This window comes from Phaseolus vulgaris, chromosome 6 (genome assembly GCF_000499845.2).
Source record: "Phaseolus vulgaris cultivar G19833 chromosome 6, P. vulgaris v2.0, whole genome shotgun sequence".
NCBI classification, from domain to species: Eukaryota; Viridiplantae; Streptophyta; class Magnoliopsida; order Fabales; family Fabaceae; genus Phaseolus; species Phaseolus vulgaris.
Genome location: NC_023754.2, coordinates 12,658,242 through 12,675,973, shown reverse-complemented (window position 1 = coordinate 12,675,973; position 17,732 = coordinate 12,658,242). Strand labels below are relative to the sequence as shown.

The window sequence follows — 17,732 nt, the reverse complement described above, 5'->3', positions numbered from 1 at the left end:
GCTGCTGGTGAGAAGACACATGTTGACATTGACGTCAACACTGGAGTGGCTTTTGGTCCTAAGGCAGATGAGTTTATGAGCTATCTTGGAGTTGTTTCTCGTGAGAGGCTCTCCATTTTGATTAATTCATGGGATGAGGTTTCAGAGGTTGATCGGAACATGCTATGGGAGGATGTTCTGGTAAGCTTTACATTATTATTGTTATCATATAATGCTTTTTAATATTGATTAATTAATTTTAATTTGATGATGTTATTTTCCAGGCAAACTTTGACATTCCTGATGTGGAACCGCTTCGATCAAAGATATTATCCAATATCGCACTTAAATTTCGTACCTTTAAGTCAAGACTGACTTCGAGATACATTTTTGGCGACCTTAAAGACGAAAATCCATGTTTAAAGTACCAACATATTGATGAAGAGACATGGCGTCTTTTTAGAGAAAGCTGTGAAAATGAGGCTTGGATGGTAAGTGAAGTAACTTTTTTGTTTATATAACATTAATAAGTTTATCTTATTTACTTCAGTTTGTTTATTTCAATTATGACAGGATCGTCGGAAGAAAGCTCAAGAGATAGCTTTGAAGAATCTTACCCCGCACGTTATGTCTCGTTCGGGGTATAGAAATCTTGAGCAAACACTGATGGTGGAAAAGGAGAAATCTCAACAGGGGACGTTGTCTGAGAATGTGGAAACAGGGGTCACTTCTCCTCCATCACCACCTTTTCGCCATGTAAAATGGAAGAGGGCCCGAATAAAAAAGTCGGGTGCACCAAGTTCTGAGCAAACCGGGGTTATAATCGAAAAAATTGTAAGTTATTTTTGTTATTTTCAATTTTTTTAAAGCATTAATTATATTAATGATTGAAAATATGATTTTTGTGTATTCTTGCAAGATTCCTTGGAATCCGACGATAAATTTGTTGCTGAAGGTCGTCACGATATCCTGGTTGAAACAATTGGACGACCTGAACACTCTGGTCGTGTTCGTGCAGCTGGACAAGGGGTCGGAATTAAACTTTATTTTGGAGTTTCAGAACGACAGCCATCCTCCTCCTCCAAGAAGGAAACTCAAATGAAGAGAAAGTTACGTGAAGAAATAATGGAGGAGATGAGAAAGGAGACTGATTTGATGTGGTTGGAGATGAAAAAGGAGAATGATCGAATGCGACAAGAGTTTCTATCGCAACAAGTTTGTGCTGAGCCGATTGAACCCCTTGTTAGTCCCACTCCCAAGAGCACAAAGGGGAGTTGTGCGGCTCCTCCAACATCAGGGGATGATATCAATGGGCAGACAGAGGATTGTGAGCTACTGGTAGTGGGCGGCAAACTTCCTCGGGTGGTGGCACTTGGAAAAGTCTATAAAAATGCCACCACCTTACATAACGTTCCTCTCTCCCCTGATGTGGCGAAGGTAACAGTTGAAAAAGTACGATTTCCTGATGCTCGTGTTCCACTACCTTCAGATGAGGTAACCACTGTGGCCGATGCATTTCAGACATTCGTTGCCTGGCCCAGAGAGCTCATTCGATCTATGCCCGAACCTCATGTAATAATTTTGTTTCATTATATTATTTTTATTTATATTTATATATTACATATAATTTAATACAAATGTTGTTTATCTTGTAGAAACCTTTTCAGCCACCAAGTCCGAAAAAAAAGCGTGAGGTTCCAGTTGACGATCCTATGGCTTCCCTACGTCTCATTGCTAGTCAGATTGGCAATGATCCTTTTCCAGTTCCGTGGGATAATACATTTTTTCAAATAAACACTGAACTGCCACTGATGATTTACAACACAGATTTATAGAATTTATATCTGGGAAACAGGAGCTCAATATAAGTATAATTCAATTTTTTATAATGTAAGTATCTTTACCTATTATTCAATTTACTTTATGTTAAATTATTATTGATTATGCTTTAACTAAAAACTTGTAGGTTTTTGCATAGAGTCTGTATCACTGAGGGGAAGGAAAATATGTATGGATTCTTAGATCCTGCATATACTAATCCCGTTGGACCAAACTCAACTGAGACTCAAGCATACATCACTAACATCCTGGAAAAAGAGGGAAAACAAATTTATTTATGCCCTTATATTAATGAGTAAGTTTAATTATATGTCATCAATTATTATTATTTCATGTTTTAAATATTTACTAACTCTTTTCATTGATCATATAGGCATCATTGGCAGTTACTTGTCTTATCAATGGTTGATAAGACTGTTGTGTGGTTCTGTTCCCTACACAAGAAGATGCCCACAAAATTTAAGGATATCATTGATACGTAAGTATAATATAAACTTAACTTTGTATGTTACTAATTAACCATCTACTAACGAGGTTTTTTGTATTAACCAGTTCATGGCGTGGATATAACATCCTAAAAGGTCGATCCAGTTCAAATAATTTGAACTACATAAGAGTAAAGGTTTGTAATTTTTTTCTTTCTCTATTATCATTGTTTATCAATATACTAACATATTACTTTTTATTGAATTATAGTGTAATAAACAACCAGGAAGCTATGAGTGTGGCTATTACATTATGCAATGGATGATTACCATTATAAGACTAGGTGTTAAAACTGGTTGGAAAGAGGTACTATATATGTTAAATCATTTTTATAATTCTTGAACATATATATATCTAAAAACTAATTTATGTCAACTTTGCAATGTAGTTATTCACAGAAGAAACACCAATGAATGAGGAAGGCATTTCATATGTTAGAGATTCTTGGTCCACATATTTCATTAATTTTTATAACTCTAGCATAGGTAAACAATAGTGGTTTTATTATATGTAATTTGATCACTTGTAAATGTACATTTTGATGATTTCAATTGATTACTATATTTCTGTATTTGTCTGGCTGGGTTTGATCATTATGCAGGTTATTAAAATATATGGTTTCTGCACAAAACAAAGTGAACTTTAAAAAAAAAACACTATTTACAAATGCGGTCATTTACCAAGACCGCATTTGTAAATAGTGATTTATGAATGCGGTTTTTACCAAGACCGCATTCATAAATCCTAAACCCCAAACCCACTCCCTCATTCAGAATAATATACAAATGCGGTTATTTTAGGTAACCGCATTTGTAAATGTGATTTATGAATGCGGTCCTATGACCGCATTTGTAAGTTTAAAATAGCCGCATTTGTTTTACATATTTGCACTAGTGTTCGTTGATAACTCCAATAAAGAGGTAGATCTCCTTGACATACACTCTTAGAAAAGATCATTAGAAAGTCATTTTTATTAATACTCATTTCTGCATATAAAACTCTGAAAAAGAAAATTAAAAATGAGCGTAAAGAAATTAATCTTTTATGCAAAAAGAAAACTTAAGTTTGATAAATATGCAGAACTTATTAGAACTAATCAAAGATTAAGAGAAGATAATCTATATATGAAAATGAAGCTTTAAACTCAAAATACTGATCTAGAAAGGATTAACAAAGAACTAGTCTCACTTAATGAAAAATTAGGTAAAACACCAAGTCAAATGCTTCATAAGAAAATTCTGAATGAGGAATTATATCAAATAAAAGAAAATGATGTTTATAAGAAAATTATATCAAATAATGACATAAACATGTTTGTAAAAAATTCAAGGAATTTTTTTTAAAGCAAGATTTAGGTATGAAAAGAAAAAAGCTAAAATTAAAAATGAATCTATTACTTCTACTAGAGTGTCTACAAATGAAATCTTTAATTGTGTTCTAAAAGGGGAAATGGAAGACAAACTAACAAAAAAATATCCAAACAAATGTGGGTACCAAAAGATAGAATTTTTCTTACAAATATCCTAAATTCGAACAAAGACTTTTGTTCTGAAAAAAAAGGAATGAATACTTGCAAAATAATATTCACGCTACAAAATTTACCCATCTCTTCTATTGTTTTGGATATATTTATCTTAATCCAACATATTAAAAGTCCAAACTATTCTTTCCACATCCATTGTAGAGATACTTTTCTCAATTAAATAATATATCATATATATATATATATTCAAATCTTAAAACACATAATAAATTTAGTTACCACTTTTAAATTATTTCATATACTGACATTAACATATAAAATACCAATGATTACACTTCTCCTTACTTCCTCTTATTTTATTTATATAAAGAAATTGACGCGTCAGAGCATACACGACCAAGCAGACAAACACTGCAAAGACCACTCCTTCAAGGTTGATGATTGGGTGTGTGATAAGTGTCATATTTCAGTAATATTTCATATTAAAATACAAACACCTTTGAATATTTATTGATAAAATAACTATAATTTAACCTCTAATTTATGAATTTAAACCTTTTTACATATTTTGTGATTATAACATGAATAAGAAAAATTTATTCCCAAATTTGTGTTAATTTTAGGATTCTAGGGGAAAAAGGAGATGAAAGGGCTAAAGGAGAATATAAGATAAAAAGGGAAAGTTGGAATGCTCTAACACTTGCCCAAACTTGCCTAAGTCAGAAGCATTCGAGAGGAACTCGCCCAAGCGAGCTCAATATCACCTAGGCGAGACCACTCTAGATAGGTTGGGCCTTTTCTCATCCAACTCTCCAAGACGAGCCCAATCACGCCCAGGCGAGCCCAATCAAGCCCATGCGAGAAGTCACTTAGCCTAAGACCAACTAGGTTAAATCTAAGGTGTGATAAAAAATCCTAGAGGAGGTAGTCGTCAAGAAGAAACATCCTAGATCTTCTTTTCTTGCTTTCAATGCTTGTAATGGCCAACATGAGTGACTAATTCTACCCTTTGGGATTGTGAGTAATCTATTCAAACTTTTACGTATTGATATTTAAATATAATATTTTGTTCTTAATTGATGATTGGTATTGTCATTTTATTCGTTAGGCTTGTTTACCATGATTTTGATCCTTAAATTTGACTGAAAAGTAATTCTAAGTTTCTAACCTAAATGATAATGCTTAACATATTTAAATGTTAGGATTAGATTTGAAGCGTTAATTGTTATCAACATCTAATCGTAAGGATAAAAGATTTTTGTAAATAGACGAGAAATCGATATTTAAAAGACTCTCTTAATAATTTTATATGCGAGAAATCAATATACGCTCTTCACTTTGAAGACAAAGTGACTTGTCAAGTGGTAGATGATATTGTTAGGACACGACCCAATAGCATAAACAAGCCCAAACAATAGAAGAACCAACCTCAGTGGATGCAGGTTTAAATTCTATACGCAAGTGAGCTTTTGTTTAGGTCCAAAAACTATTTAACCTCAGAAACATCACCTATTTAGGTGATAGAGTTTTTCAATAATAAAACACAAGAAGGTTTTACCCTAGTTTATACTATTGTATCCTTTATACGTTAGCTCTCGTTACTTGTAGCAAAAACCTAATACACACTTTCTCTTAGTGATATATTATTTATTTATAACATGTATTCACATGCTTGAATTGTTCTTTCTGACTTGTGAGTTGAGATAGACAAAAGGTATATTAGATTAAATCATTAAATTATTAGATTTTAATTATTCAAGTTCATAAATACACCATTTTAAATATAAATTATTTTTATATATTTAAACTATTTGGAAAAATTAACCTACCAACTTTTCACAAACAAGTGAGTTATTGCAGTCAAGGTGACCCATTCTGTTTTTAACAATGTATACAAGCAAACCTACCTTATTTACCATCACTACAACAAAAATGTTAATTCTCCTCTTTAATTCATGTTGAAGCACACCCATAATTAGTTCATTATTATTTTTAGAATATTTGAGATATTAGCAATCAATGAATTCCATTCATCATGTAAAATCTATACAAACGGAAAAAAATAATAAAAAAATGTGAAGGAATATCTTCAAAGCAAATGGATAATTATCATGCAAACTAAATTCAAAATAGAAATGTGACAAATCTATTTTTAATATACTTTTTTAAATATATTTAATTAATTTTTTAAAACTTACAAAATTACGAGTTTCATGTCATATTTAGTAAATCTCTTTTCTTTTTCATCCGACTGTGTATTTTTTTTATAATTTTTAATACTTTCCTTCAAAAAATTTAAATAAGAGGAGATTTAATTATCTATTTTTATAATTTTCTTACTTTAAATAATAATAATAATAGGATAATAGAAAAATTGAGGCATGAGAGGAACTGGGCTAGTGTTGAATCTTGAGCATTCGTGTCAACGGACTCCAAATACAATTCCAATGTGGCAAAATGTTAGGAATAAAATATAAATACACACGCCAAGATATTATTATTTTATTATTATTATTATTAAAATTCAAATTTAATTTAAATATGCAAACAAGTACTTTATGAAAAAATATACTAAGATATTATCATATATAATAACTGTTGTCTGCTTCTTATAAATATTGTACTTCATATAATTTGTTTTAATTAAGAATATAAAATTCTGAACAAATATTCCATACAGTGAGTGTACAGAACTCTATGACAACTATTATATATACTAAATTAATTAATTTTAATAATAATCTTAAAATTAGTTAAATAATTATTTTTTTATTAAACACTGATTTTTTATACAGTGCTTAAAAATTAAATTATTTTTATTATTTATGTTTCCATTTTTTAATAAATCTCATATTTTACAGCAAAATATTTACATATATGTTTTTTTATGATAAAACGAAGAACAGCTTATTAATTTTGATGTGCTTGTCTTTCTTCCCTCCAATCATTTTCCTCTGTGTCTTGTTTTTCTTTCTTTTTTTTTCTCTCTCTCTCTCTCTGATTTTCCGGGAAAAATTCTCTTACTCTTACTCTCTGGTTTCCCGGCGACACAGGAGGAAGCAGAAGAGTAGAAGGAAGACATTTCTCTGCTTCTACGGAAGCTCTTCCCTTCGCTTCCTTCCCTTGCTCTTCTCAATTTCCGTGATCATCACAACTTTCTTCACTCCTCAATTTCAATCCTCCATGAATCCCCTCTAGCCCCTCCTCTCTTTCCTTCTCTTCCATAAGGTACGCTTATTTTTCGGTTTCTTGCTCTTTTTTTGTTTTTTTCCTTTTCAGTTTCCTAGTCTAATTCTTTGTTTTGTTTTGTTTTTTTCTGAATTCATGTTTATTCAAGTATTAGGGGTGTGTTAAAATTAGTTTTTTTCTTTGAAATTTTGTTTTTTGGAACTTGATCGGGTTTACTGGCAAGTGGGTCTTCCTTGTTTTGGTGCATAAGCTTGAGCTGTTGATGAGTGATGAAGAGCGGTGTTCTTCGGTGTGGGGTTTCGGTGGTGTTGCTGTGTAATTTGAGTGTAACTGTGTGCTTAAAACTTTGCTTTGTGGCTTTTGGTGAAGTTGATTATTTTTCTTGGTTATGTTTAGTTTGGTGTTATTTTTTGTTAAGTTGACCATGCGGTCTTTCTTTCCCTGTTGTGAAATGCGTCATCTATTTAGTGTTCTTTTGTTTGGTTTTGTTTAGTCTCTCCTGTTTAAGTTTGTGCTGTATTGGTTATCGTCTATGAGTGAGTTTACTGTGGTTGCTTGTTTGTGCTTATTGTGCCGTTGGGAAGTACTTTAGCTGCTGGGTGTTCTATGGTTTGTTTTATTTAATCTATAAAACTTTCCTTCCTGTGATAGAATAGGTTTGTGCTTTTATGCATACAAATCATAAGCAATCTGTTTGGATTCTGGTTAAGTCCAAACTTGAATTTTTCTAATCATCATTCCTTCTATGTAATTATGATAATGATTAATCATATTAGAAAGAGCAGTGTCATGGTTGTAAACTGGGGAACTAGCTGGCTTGTTGAGACATATAATCACTTAAGTAGGTAGGTAAACTTATCTAGAACAATTTAGAAAAAAAATAAATAAATAAAAAGAATTTTTTGGTAAATTAGAACTAACTTAAGCATAAATTGAAAATCAAGCTCTAAAGAAGTTAATAAGAGAAAAAATGCTGAGAAATAGCTTATATATAAGTTGATTTTAGTCTATGGATTTTTTTTTCCTTATTTTTTTCTCCCAGGATTGTTTCTCGAAAATTTATCCAAATGTACCCTTTTTCAACCAAAACCAGTGATAATCACCTGACCATATCAATATTATCTTGAGTTACTTAATAAAATGTCTGAACACCTTACCTTCAGCTCATAAAGGATGTCTTGGTTCAAAATTTAACTAGCATCGCGGAGGTATTGCATAATAGCATTTTATTCAGTGACCAAATTTTTATTTTTGTGCATAATCTTCCACTCTCACTTTCTGTTTTTACTATTTTCTGCTTTTTAAGCTGGATGCAGATTACCAGGATACGTTACTGTCAGAGACATTTACACCGGATGAAATTTTTTTGTTTGGTCCACAAACAACATTTGATTTTTAATTAGAATCATATTGTTTTGTTTTGAATTCCAAGGAGCCTGTTAACAGAGATGTTGCTAGATATATGTTATTTACTAAGTCAACTAGTTTGTTACTGAGATTAGTTTAAGTGGTTGTGCTCAATATTCACTATAAGTAAGAATATTACTCTTAGTTTCAAAGTGTCTGTGCTCAATTTCAAAATGGTTCCTTTGAGTTTAACTGTCTTGCTTAACCTCACTAACTGGGGAGTTATCTTTGTTAAAATCATGCTCGTTATTCTAAATGGGTGATTGAACAATTTGTGCAGCTCCCCTGTGGATTTTTCCTACTAAGTTGAATTCTGTTACATAATGAAACGGTTCAGAATGTCTATGTTATATCTGTTGAGTGTTAACATCGTGTTCTTTACTTTCTGTCTTTTCTAAATTGGTGATTGGGGCTCATAGGGCTGTTGGTACTGTGCTTTTGTCATAGTTGAATTCAGCATGTATATTGAAGCAGTGGATTCGGAATGTCATCAAAAAAGAAAAATTGGGTAGCTCACATGACACCCACCATTCACGACTTCTATAATGATGTGTGAGATATCATAAATTTCACCCTTGTCCCATTCTCCTAGCCTCAGACCCTTACTAGGCTGCTCATTTCTATAGTATTGGTTTCATTCTGTGAACTTCATCCATCCAAATTAGATATAAAAGTTGTACTGATTAACACCATGTCATGTGTATAGTTGTTGGTTAATTCAACTTACTAGATATTGATATTGGTGTGATTGTAATCTTTGCTTTGAATATTATACAAATGATTGCATCTCACTCTCGTCTTTGTAGTCACTGAGACAAAGTCAAGAAAGGTATAAAAACTACAAGGAAATCTTTGTCTGTCATTAATGAGACTAAATTGTGATGCATACTTACTTGATTGTGGCAGTTTTTCGATTTATGGAACATTTTTCACACAATGTTTATGATGTCTTCAAGTAATTGATTCAAGATATCTGACTTTCTGAATTCTCTTTCTTTCTGTCACATTTTACAATATTCTTAGAAAGTGACTGAAAATGGACAAAAATTATGGGGATTCTTCACCAGCTCATGTTGCCGCAGGTTCTCCTCTTTTTCAGTAATACATAAAATTCTTCTATAGTAGTTATTTTCTTTTTGAGATTAGTTTGTGTGTTGTTTCTGTAGGTTCATCTGAGATTTCCTCACTGAATGCTCGGAAAAAAGTGGCAAGCAGTGCATGGGGAATACCACGAGCAACTGATGTGTTCCATGATTCAAGTGATATTAGCTTGTTTTCTAGTTCACTGCCTGTTCTTCCACATGAAAAGTGTAAGCATCAGATGATTTTCTGGTGTACAGATTGGAATCATTCAAAATATTTATTTATAATCTCCCCTTATTTTTCTCTTTCTTAATGTTGATATGCAGTAGATTTGACTGATTCTGAAAATTATGCCCAACCAGTTGATGATAACTTGCTAACATTAGAGAAAGTTCATAAAGAAGAAGAGGGACATGATCCTTTTGATGATTTTGAAACCAGTGGAATCGGGAACATGCTTCCTGATGATGAAGAGGAGCTTTTAGCTGGGATTATGGATGATTTTGACCTCAGTAAATTGCCCAACCAACTGGAGGATTTAGATGAAAATGATCTGTTTGTCAATGGAGGAGAATTTGAGATGGATTGTGAACCCCAAGAGAGCCTTAATATTGGCATGACCAAGATAACCATATCAGATGGAGTTGCTTCAAATGGTATTGGTCACTATGCTATCCCAAATGGTGTTGGTACTGTAGCTGGGGAGCATCCCTATGGAGAGCATCCATCAAGGACACTATTTGTTCGAAACATCAACAGTAACGTTGAGGACTCTGAATTACGAACACTATTTGAGGTATTGGACATTTGCCTAATGCTTCAACAGTGTTATACTTGCTTTTAAACTCAGTGCTTAATGTGTGGTAATCATTCTTTTGCTTCTTTAATTGCAAAATGCAAACCTAAGTATATGAATAAAGATAAATAATTGAGGTATTTACATCGAGTTGATCCTTCAATAGAATTATGTCTATATATAAAGACTGTGTTTGGCAATCTTGCTTTTGCATGTTGAATTATTGTTAGTTGGTTTATTTGCTCATAGGGAGATTTCTTGCTTAACCTTTTTAAAAATAATTTTCTAAGAAAACTACTTATATGGTTGTTTTAGCAGTAATTTTTTTGTTATGAAGTTAAAAAGTTTCCTATTATTCAACCTTTTAATCTGTTAGCTTCTTTAAATTTGTCAAGAGTAATGTTTTCCAATTATTTTGTTAAGCTTGAAATTTACTAAATATGAAGGTAGCAATTTTATAGTGACTAGACTTCTTTTTTTAATAGGACTAATGATGTTATTTGTGACATAAGACCTTGGCTGGGAAAGAATATGTAATTCTTCAGACATGTTCACAGAGGAGAAAGTATTTTATTCACTGAACTGATGATTACATAAAGTGTCTCTTTATAGAGCAGAGAAAACAAACTAACAGAGTTACTGAAAACTAACAAACTACACTGCTGTCAGGTAGTGACAGGTGTAGCTAATTTCAATTATAACATAAGCTTATTACACTGTACTCTAACACCACTTAATGAAATATTTCCTATTCAGTTTCTTACATTCATTTTACTTTTCTCTCCTTTTTGGTTTCTCTGATATCTATTAGTAGTATTGAAGTCTATTGATCTTCGCATTTTGGGCGAAGTCATGGATTATTAGTGCAATTTTTGCTACAAAATTGGTTTGTAATCTTTTTTTCCTGCTGATTGATTATCAGTGTGAATGTCTCTGTCAATATAAAGTATTGTGTAAGAGGCAATTAATTGTTAGGCGGTGGGGGCACTATTCTTTACATGTTTAGCCTGAATTCTAAAAGAATAGTATATTTTAAGGTAATCTGTTGTAACATTTACTTTTACTAACAAAGAGGAAACTAATAATCACTTGATTATGGTATAATGAAACTGGAACAGCAAGAAAGAGAATGGTTAGAATGTAAAAATCTTAAGAGAGCTGTGGATTTGGCCAGTTAGTGACTGGAAACCTCACATATGTGCCTGGGTTTGTGCATGGGATCTGGTTGTCCCCATTGTGCTCCTATTATTGCCCCCCACATCTCCAATCTCCAAAAGTTATATAAAAATGATAAACATCAAATGAATAGAGGTTATGGATTTCTACTCAAAAGATAAAGAGAGGTACAGGTGTATTTGAAAAGCCTTGATTTACCTTTTTGTACTTTATTGACTTTCTGATTGTTACCTAGTAGAATTGGTGTGACAAAATTCTAGTTGGAGCTTAAATAGAGTATGTTTTAGTTATCTATTCTGCCTTTTTGTACAAGTGGAAAAATCATTTTCAACCTTTTCTTATCTATTCTTATTGTTGATTTTTTTCCTTTTTATTTGATAGCAATATGGGGCTATCAGAACTTTGTACACAGCATGCAAACATAGAGGCTTTGTGATGATATCATACTACGACATTCGAGCTGCTCGTACGGCCATGCGTACTTTACAAAACAAACCCTTGAGACGTAGAAAACTTGATATTCATTTTTCAATTCCGAAGGTTTGATTTTTGTGGCATTACTTAATAGCTGTTATTTTTTTATGTTGCCTTTTTAGTTATTTCATCTTTCTTCTGGTTGTTTCAGGATAACCCTTCAGAAAAAGATATAAATCAAGGAACCCTTGTAGTGTTCAATTTAGACCCATCCGTCTCAAATGATGACCTTCGGCAAATATTTGGGGCTTATGGTGAGGTCAAGGAGGTAAAATTTGTTTATTTGTTCATCTCAAATGTATTTTCTTTTGTCACTACTTAATTTTTATCTAGTGCTTGGAGTAGTTGTAATTTTGTGTTAAAATTTCAGATCAGGGAAACACCGCATAAGAGGCACCATAAATTTATTGAATTTTATGACGTTAGAGCAGCAGAGGCAGCTCTTAAAGCATTAAATCGAAGGGACATTGCTGGGAAACGCATAAAACTTGAACCCAGTCGCCCTGGTGGAGCACGTAGAAAGTAAGTTGGATTTTATCCTTGTTTGGCATAACATATTTGCTGCATAAATAATTTTCTCCCTTGACCTGATTTATTGACATACTTGAAAGTTTTTGACAATAGAGGTATACGTATACCCAAGAATATCTATTGTATACATCCTTTAAAATTTTGTTATCCTAAAGTGATGTTATAAATATCCCATTTATATAAGTGAATTTCAATTTCAATACATGGATTTAATTCAGCTATTCTATTTTCTCTGATTTCCACACCTTTCATGTTGTCATGCCAATTTTCATTTTATCTGCACACTGAATGCAGTAATGTATTGGTGTCTATACACTAGTTACTCTGTAGGGAATCTTTAGGCTTCTAAGTCCTTGCAAATGTATAATTTGAATCTGGAAAGAAATAGATGTTAAGAAATAAAGTTATTATTTCTGCATTCAAAGTTTTGTACCAATCTGTTTTGAAATGTAATACACTTTTGGTGGATGTATGAGGTCTGTACAAGATAATTGCTTCTGTTGATCTTTATTCTCACCTTTATGTGGAACTCTAACTACATGTTTAGGACCCCCTTTTTGTGACTGTACAGTGTGCATGTAATTCTTGATCAATACATCATTCTTGTCAACACTTGAGGCTTTGGTCTTTTCAAGCTTTCATCTGTTTTGCCTTTTTTGTTTTTTTCCTGGCCATAATTTTGTTTGATATGGTTTTAGCTAATATTATGCTATATGTTCTTGTGCCACTGACAATGTTATTATCTATGTAATTAAACTTATAAGTAAAATAGTAACGCTTTTTCTCGTGTTAGCTTGATGCAACAACTGAGTCAGGAACTGGAACAAGATGAAGCCCGAACTTTTAGGCATCAAGTAGGTTCACCCTTGGCCAATTCTCCTCCTGGTAATGATATCTTAAATTCAATCATTTTTCACATTCCCATTCTACTTTATCATTTTAGCAAGGTATTCTCAGTTACTTGATAAAATTAGTTGTCAATTTTTTCTCAGGTACCTGGGCACAATTTGGTAGTCCGGTTGAACATAATTCATTAGGTTCTTTTAGCAAGTCCCCTGGTTTGGGTCATGCCAGTCCAATTAATACCAGCCATTTGTCTGGATTGGCTGCAATTCTTTCGCCACATGCAACAACCTCTCCCAAGATTGCGCCAATTGGCAAGGACCCTGGAAGAATTACAAATCAGCTGTTTTCAAACTCCGGATCAACACAAGGAGCAGCTTTTCAGCAGTCTATCTCCTTTCCTGAGAAAAATGTAAATGCAAGTCCTAGGCCTATATCTAATTTTGGTGAATCAAATTCAGGTGCATCAAGTATTGGAACACTCTCTGGTCCTCAATTTCTTTGGGGAAGTCCAACTCCTTACTCTGAGCATTCAAACACTTCATGGTCTTCATCTTCTGTGGGGCTTCCATTTACGTCTGGAGTCCAAAGGCAGGGTTTTCCTTATACTAGTCATCGAAGTCCTTTTCTTGGCTCCCATTCTCATCATCATGTTGGATCTGCTCCATCTGGCCTTCCACTTGATAGGCATTTTAGCTACTTCCCTGAATCACCTGAAGCTTCTCTCATGAGCCCTGTTGGGTTTGGGAATTTAAATCAGAGTGAAGGGAATTTTATGATGAACATGGGTGGTCATGCATCCATAGGAGCTGGTCTGTCAGGAAATACCGCTGAAATTAGTTCTCCTAATTTCAGAATGATGTCACTTCCTAGGCCTGGTTCCTTGTTCCTTGGAAATAGTTCGTATACTGGACAAGGAGCAGCTAACATTGATGGATTAGCTGGACGTGGACAAAGTAGACGACCTGACAATGCTGGGAACCAAATGGAAAGTAAGAAATTGTACCAGCTTGATCTTGACAAAATCGTCAGTGGTGAAGATGCAAGAACTACTTTAATGATTAAAAACATTCCTAACAAGTAAGAACAACTAAACTAGTATATCCTAGTATACCAACAATTTAACAAGGATGGTAATTGGTGAATTTCTTGATGACTTTGGGCTTTTCTGGTTGGTTTTAAGGTATACCTCAAAGATGTTGCTTGCTGCAATTGATGAGAATCACCGGGGTACTTATGACTTTCTGTACTTGCCAATTGACTTTAAGGTATACACATCCTACATATCTTTTTTATTAAGTTTGGGGAATTTCTCATCCCAGGATGACTTAATTCTTCTTAATGCCTATTTTTGCTTGCAGAATAAGTGTAATGTGGGTTATGCTTTTATCAACATGGTGTCTCCTTCACACATCATCCCCTTCTATAAGGTTTGAATTCTATACATTTTTACGTCTGAGGTATTCTGTTACTATTTTTAAATTCTCCTGTGGTTTCCAATTTCCTTCACTTAAAAGGTAAATTTGAATACAAGATTAAAAAAATTGATAAGTTCTGGTAATTTGCGAGTGTTGAAACATGTCCTGATCTGGAGAAGTATACTGTTAAGAAGTCTATCATGGAAATTTATGTAGGCCTTGAATGGGAAAAAGTGGGAGAAGTTCAACAGTGAGAAGGTTGCTTCACTGGCATATGCACGGATACAAGGAAAGGCTGCACTTGTGATGCATTTTCAGAATTCAAGCTTAATGAATGAGGACAAACGATGCCGGCCAATTCTTTTTCATTCAGAGGGCCAGGATACTAGTGACCAGGTAATGTGATTACTACCAATTGCAATTGCAAGATTACTGCATGAACACATTGGTTCTGAGCTTAGAAGTCATGCAAGTCTTAAAAATTATAAGTGGATTATTTGGAATTCATGATTATACATTTTCACCTTCAATTTTTAGTTACAGCAATTAGGATGAAGCATTAGACTAGGTCAAACATCAAGGATTAATATAATTTTTGTTTCCTCCTGGACTAAATTATCACAATGTGCTTGTAAGCCTGACACAACTGTTTCTCAAATTTAACTTTAAGACAATAATATTAAGCTACTACAAAAGTGGGCAGACCTCAAGCTGCATGAACTCAACAACTGTTACCAAACCATAGGTTGTACATGGAACTTGAAGTGAAGGGGTTAATTTTCATATAAGAAGTTGTAGACTTATCTTGGAGAAGGGAATTTTATGTTGGCAAGTTGATGACTCCATATTGTTTGAAGCTTGAAGTTGTGCGTCCTACCAAGTTTCTACTGAAATTGTCAATCAGAGTTTATCGTTTTCTTATCAATTTTGAAGTATCAAGTTAGAGGTGAAAACTTAACTCTATGTATACACATGTTCACTTAACACTGTTTATATCCCGTGGATTTAGTATTGATGCTGAATGAAAGGAACGGTGTGGTGTGACCTTTGCTTCAACGGAGGAGCACTGAAATGAATAGAAATAAGGGGTGTGGTCCACAAGGGTGGGTTTCTCCTCTATAGTGGTAAGATTTGAAAGAAAAGCCAGGCTCACTTTGCTGGTTTAACGAAAATGCCCTTTCCTAACTCAGAAAACATTTGATTACAGCACGTGAAAATGCTGTTGTTGAGCCCACATAATCATTATGCTTCCACCATCATAATTGATTATATGGGTTAAAAGTGTAGAATAATCTATTATGATTAATCATAATTGATTATGCACTCATTCTAGATGCATGAGTAATACACTCATTACACAAAAAACAAACTACCATCTCTTTTCTGTCTCTTACACTTAATCCAAACAACCTCATTTGCTTTTCTATTTCTCTTTATTTTCTTTTCCACTCCCTTACTGTCCATCCACTAATCCAAAAAAAGACTAAATGACATACCTGAGGGTTGTAGACTTAAACTGCACTAGTTCTGAATAGTGTATTATAAATTACATTGTCTATTTCACCTTTCGAGAGTTGTTTGATTGTGAAGTCAGATTTGAGCTATCGGTTCACTTTTCGGTTGAACATTAAACTGCTGAATTGTTTTATTATATTTTTCTTATTTGCCACATTAATTGATCAGTTATTTATTCCTTTAACTTAGATTTCGATGGTTTTGTCTGACAATTTCTTTCACTGCTTACCATCTAGGAACATTTTCTATCCAGCAATTTGAATATATGCATTCGTCAACCAGATGGATCCTATTCAGGTGACTTGTTGGAGAGCCCAAAGGGCAATTTGGATCTGAAGTTAGAGAAAGATTAACCATTTGTTAGACATATTGTTCCTAGCCACAATAAATGGGGTCTGGGAGTTCTAACTATTGCATTGGTGATCCTAAGGTGTACAAAGCTGATTCATAAAAAACAAAAAAAAAGCTGTATAAAGATGAAGGGAGCAACCCAGTTATCAGCGGGTGGAGACTTCGAATATGTCAATAATCATAAAAGATGCAGAGAGCAGCTTGTTGATGTGTAGAGAAACCATTGTTTTACAACCAGTGGAAAAGAATAACTTGGAGTGTATTGCTGAGTGGTTAGTTTCTAAAGCAGCATGCATGCCAGATTGTGCAGGATTGACTCTGTCTGGGATTTTGTTATTTTTTTTCTTCTTCTGTTAAGGCTCTTGTGGCCATTTGCTTATATGGCTAACGTGTATATGAAAAAAAAAACACTTTATGGGGAAATAGTCTGTATAGAATGGGAACAGGGAACTATCCTATTTATGAATGTTTGTCAATTGTAGCCAAAAGAATGTGAATGTCTGTAAAGATGTGAAGTTGTGAACTGGTTTCTTGCCATTGCATTTGTGCTTTTGAAATATTGGAGGCTCTGTAAAGCACTGTTCTACCAAACTCTATTATAAAACCGAGTCTTTCTCATTTATTAATGTCTCATAATTTCTACTTAGATATATGCATGTAAACCTTTGCAGTTGGGAAAAAGGTTTTTTGGAATTATGAAAAAAAATGGATCGAGCAAAGCAAGGTTGCCTGATTGAATCTTTTCATGGCTTAAAATTATTGTTCCTTTTGATCAGTATGGATGGTTCGCCTTGAGGAAAGGTCTTGAAGTTTGATAGTGTGTTTGAATATAGTGTACATCAATTTGTTTTCCTTTATCTGAGGCATCTTATGATAAAAAACTGTGAAGTCTCAGAAATACACCTGTGCGGGACCTAAAATGATGTTCAACAGAATTGAAAAGAAAAAATTTAGGGAAGAATCTTTGAAGTTTGCACCATGGACGATTCGACAGCTCACAAATTTTTAGTCATCCCTTACACTTTTAATTCAATAATAGGTTTTTAGAAACATAAATTTTAGGCACATTCTCCCTGCACCCAATGCTTTGTGATTGGCACCCAATCAGATTTGTGAAAAGACCATATTACCCTTAATGAAATTAAAAACACATATATTATGA

At 33.4% G+C, this 17,732-nt stretch overlaps 1 protein-coding gene across 2 annotated transcripts; it reads left to right on the top strand.

The window, feature by feature from the left end:
- The first annotated feature begins 6,684 nt into the window (after positions 1–6,684).
- Positions 6,685–17,192, top strand: LOC137831135 (protein MEI2-like 2). 2 transcript variants are annotated; one of them, XM_068638682.1, is made up of 13 exons: positions 6,685–7,015; positions 9,407–9,465; positions 9,550–9,693; positions 9,793–10,262; positions 11,820–11,978; positions 12,064–12,180; positions 12,283–12,434; positions 13,237–13,328; positions 13,436–14,366; positions 14,470–14,554; positions 14,648–14,716; positions 14,921–15,100; positions 16,456–17,192. In XM_068638682.1, the coding sequence occupies exons 2-13, from the start codon at positions 9,420–9,422 to the stop codon at positions 16,570–16,572; spliced, it is 2,562 nt and encodes an 853-aa protein (XP_068494783.1). In that variant the 5' UTR covers positions 6,685–7,015; positions 9,407–9,419; the 3' UTR covers positions 16,573–17,192. The 2 variants fall into 2 exon arrangements, 1 of the variants encoding a protein (XP_068494783.1); XR_011084347.1 differs by having other exon boundaries at positions 6,690–7,015; positions 14,921–15,828; positions 16,456–17,058.
- Positions 17,193–17,732: the final 540 nt, after the last annotated feature.

Excerpts from the sequence above, each read along its gene's own strand:
- LOC137831135 (XM_068638682.1), top strand. The coding sequence starts at position 9,420 with ATGGACAAAAATTATGGGGATTCTTCACCAGCTCATGTTGCCGCAG. Across the intron at positions 14,555-14,647 it reads ACTTGCCAATTGACTTTAAG|AATAAGTGTAATGTGGGTTA; the intron begins GTATACACATCC and ends TTTTGCTTGCAG. Across the intron at positions 15,101-16,455 it reads GCCAGGATACTAGTGACCAG|GAACATTTTCTATCCAGCAA; the intron begins GTAATGTGATTA and ends CTTACCATCTAG.